Source organism: Atta colombica, unplaced genomic scaffold (genome assembly GCF_001594045.1).
Source record: "Atta colombica isolate Treedump-2 unplaced genomic scaffold, Acol1.0 scaffold46, whole genome shotgun sequence".
NCBI classification, from domain to species: domain Eukaryota; kingdom Metazoa; phylum Arthropoda; class Insecta; order Hymenoptera; family Formicidae; genus Atta; species Atta colombica.
In genome coordinates this window covers 994,724-998,129 of record NW_017259535.1, presented here as the reverse complement: position 1 = coordinate 998,129, position 3,406 = coordinate 994,724, and the positions used below count along the sequence as shown (strand labels likewise).

Below are 3,406 nucleotides of genomic sequence, written 5' to 3'. Positions count from 1 at the left end.
ATATATATATATATATATACAAAATTATACGTATGTGTATATATACATAATTATTGGATATATAAATAAATCCCCATCGTTTTCTAATAGATGTTATTAGTACTGCGTGCATGTAATTTAAGATAGTAACATAGCAATTTCCTTGATTTTGAATCATTCCCATCGCATATAAATGTTGGGAAATATATTATTGGATAACATTTAATGCTATTGCTAAATCTGTTTCTGTTTGATACAGATCTTCATCCAGTAATGTTTCAATTCTGCATCTTCAAATTTTTTTTAATGTACCTTCTTCGTTTTTCACGTCAAAATCATTATTTTTTAATTTTCTGAACTACTCTTTACAAGTACTTTCAGCCAGAGTATGTTCACCAAGCTTCTACAAACAAACGATGACTTTCAGCAGCAGTTTTCTTTAAAATAAAATAATACAGCAAAACTTCCCGCAAATGCCATTTTGTTGGCACAAAATTTGACATTTTTCAATGCAATAAAAAAATTTATTATTTACACTGCACTCTAATATAATATACTAAATCTTAAATCTTAAATCTTACTTAAGTAAGATACTTATACTTAGGTAATCTTACTTATCTAATATTTAGATATATTACGATCTTAAATTACACGTACGCAATACTGATGACAATATCTATTAGAAAACATACTGATAACAACATATAATAGAAAATCTATAAGAACTTATTTATACACCCAATATATGTCATTAGCTGCATGATAAAAAAGAATACATTATTTGTGAGTTTAAAGTATCGTTAATATATATGCCGAAAAACATATTATAGACACAGAGTATTCTTTTCATCATTATAGAATAAAAATTATGCTGAACTCACTGTGTATTATTTTTTGCAATATTTGGGTCAAATGCAGATCGTTTTCAGTCTCCTCATAGTACTATAATTCTTCTTAAAAAATAAGTTACGGAAGTACTTGAGAACTATCATTAAAACGGTAAAAACAAAAACGACTACATCGTTAAATCACTAACGATATAGCAATATTAATTTTTAGCCTGTCAAAGCTTAATCTAGCAGATCATAATATCAACTTCATTGGATAAAAAGATCTAATCTCTTATTAAATCTTATTTAACATTTGTTTTCGTTAAATATTTTAGCTTTTCGATTTAAGAAAACTGTATGAAATTACGATCATTAACCATTATAGCCTTCAGTTATTAATGATGTTATATTACACGTAATCGTAGATTCGCAAAAGCAACAAGAAAACTATTCCTAGAGTGATGTCTAAGATATTATTTCCAGCGCTGCTCCTAAAGGCTTCAGTGTCACCCATTTGGAATGAATGGGTAGGACTCGACATTCGGCCGTCACCACCGTTACTGAATCCGAGCACTCTTAGACGATACCTCTTGCCTGGACTTAGATTATTGACGTAAGCCTCTAGCTTAGAACCACCTGGTACTATCGTGTCATTAGCCGTGCTCATGTCTTGATCGTATTCCCACACACGTATTTTATATCCAATCAATGGTTCTTCCTCCAAACTCGGTGTTACATAACGCCAGACGACCCTTATCGTTGATGGATTTACACCATATATATTCACTGAGGACGGTGGTTTCTGCGGTGGTTTGCGATAAGTTCGCTCTAGGAATCGCTCACTCTCCGGACCTTCTCCGGCAGAGTTATAGGCCATTACCTTTAAGAAATTTGATCTTCATTTAAATCTTCCTCACAATTTATAAGTTTGTCAATATATTTTAAATGTCTTTCTTTAAATAATTAATATAACATATATAATAATTAATATAACATATATAATAAATATTAACAAACTATTAACACTTTGTAGTTAAATTTGTTTAAGTATATTGTATTTTAAGTTTATTAAATATGTTCTTAGTATTCATATAGAAATGTAAATAAAGAACTTTCTTTTTCAGCTTTACCTTTACGTAATAATATGTATCTGGCTGCAATCCAACAACAAGTGACCAAGGACGAGTAGTGCGTGATAAATAATAAGTAGCATCCTCTTCGGAAATAGTCTTCTGCCAATATTTGATTCTGTGGCCGATCAGCTTGCCTCGCACTCGCTCGCGAGTCTGCTCAATAGGCTGCCAAGTAACGTTCAAGCTGGTGCTGTTGTAACTCATAGAGTACACTAGTTGCGGCGCAACTTGCGGCATGTCTTCCGCGCTGTGGACTGTCTCTATATTAGATACAGGTCCCTCGCCCATTGTATTGATCGCTTGTACTTTCACTTCGTATTCTGTGTAGTAATACTGCTGTGGAATCGACACGACACTACTACCGATATTGCCGTATTCCTGCAGAGATAACGACTGAAATTCCTTTTCATATCCTTTGCGACGCCAGAATATCTTGTAGTAGACTCCAGGACCGTTCTGATCGGACGGATTGAGAGGATCCCACGTGATCGTGAGATCACCAATTTTTCCTCCACCACCGCTAATATTCGATGGTGCTTTCGCAGGTTTATCGGACGGAGTGCTGTATCGAGGTGAGGGTAACGATGGCGGACCATAACCAAATTCATTGAACGCAAGCACACGGAATTCGTAAGTGGAGTAAGGATTCAGAACGTTCTCGAGATTCGCCTCTTTTCGGCCATTGTATCTATCCGCTTCAAAAGCCGTAATATCTAAAAGTAATCATATACATGTTTATGTTAGACTAAAAGAGAAAACAGATATAATGAAGAAGCGTTGGAATATTTAATTTAATATTGGAAGTATCATAATTAATAAATACTCATTGTTGAAATCGTTTCTGTAAGAAATCATAATTATGAAATAGTAAACTTACTTTCTACGAGAGAAAACCACGTTTGATTCCAATCTGTTCGCGCACTGATTGTATACATAGTTATTGGTTTGCCATTCATAGCACCATCGCTCCATCGTAATGTGGCTGAAGTTTTAAAGATATTCATAACTTGTACTCCACCAGGTGGTCCCGGTGGTCCCTGTACGATCAGATTAAGCTTGCTCGATATTGCGCCAACGGCACTTTTCAAGATACATTCGTATTCACCAGCTTCAGTGAATGTGGCATTTATAATATTCAAATATTCGCCATTGATATTTAATCGTGGATTATTCTGCAAATCCTTATCACGAATACGCATACCATTATGCGTCCAAATATACGCTATATCCAACATTTCGTCAATATGACCCAAACAGTGTAATGTCAGATTATTATTATAATATAGAATTATCTGTGATGGCAATCTTTGAACAAATTGTGGTCCACCTGCATGTATAAACAATTTTATATAATTACATATGTAAATTAAATTTATATATAAATTGTTATATAGAAAACTCAAATTTTTACGATATAACGCAAATTTCAATATAAATATCAAATTTACTTTTTTGATTATATAT

General features: G+C 33.2%; 1 protein-coding gene across 1 annotated transcript in view; it reads right to left on the bottom strand.

Moving 5' to 3' along the window:
• LOC108691384 (contactin) overlaps positions 1 to 3,406 on the bottom strand; it is an 18,410-nt gene that overhangs the window by 12,016 nt on the left and 2,988 nt on the right. The window contains exons 6-8 of the mRNA XM_018199110.1: positions 2,820 to 3,269; positions 1,940 to 2,655; positions 1,247 to 1,689 (exon numbers count right to left, since the gene is read on the bottom strand). Coding sequence (XP_018054599.1) covers positions 1,247 to 1,689; positions 1,940 to 2,655; positions 2,820 to 3,269 — 1,609 coding nt within the window. The remainder of the gene's footprint in view (positions 1 to 1,246; positions 1,690 to 1,939; positions 2,656 to 2,819; positions 3,270 to 3,406) is intronic.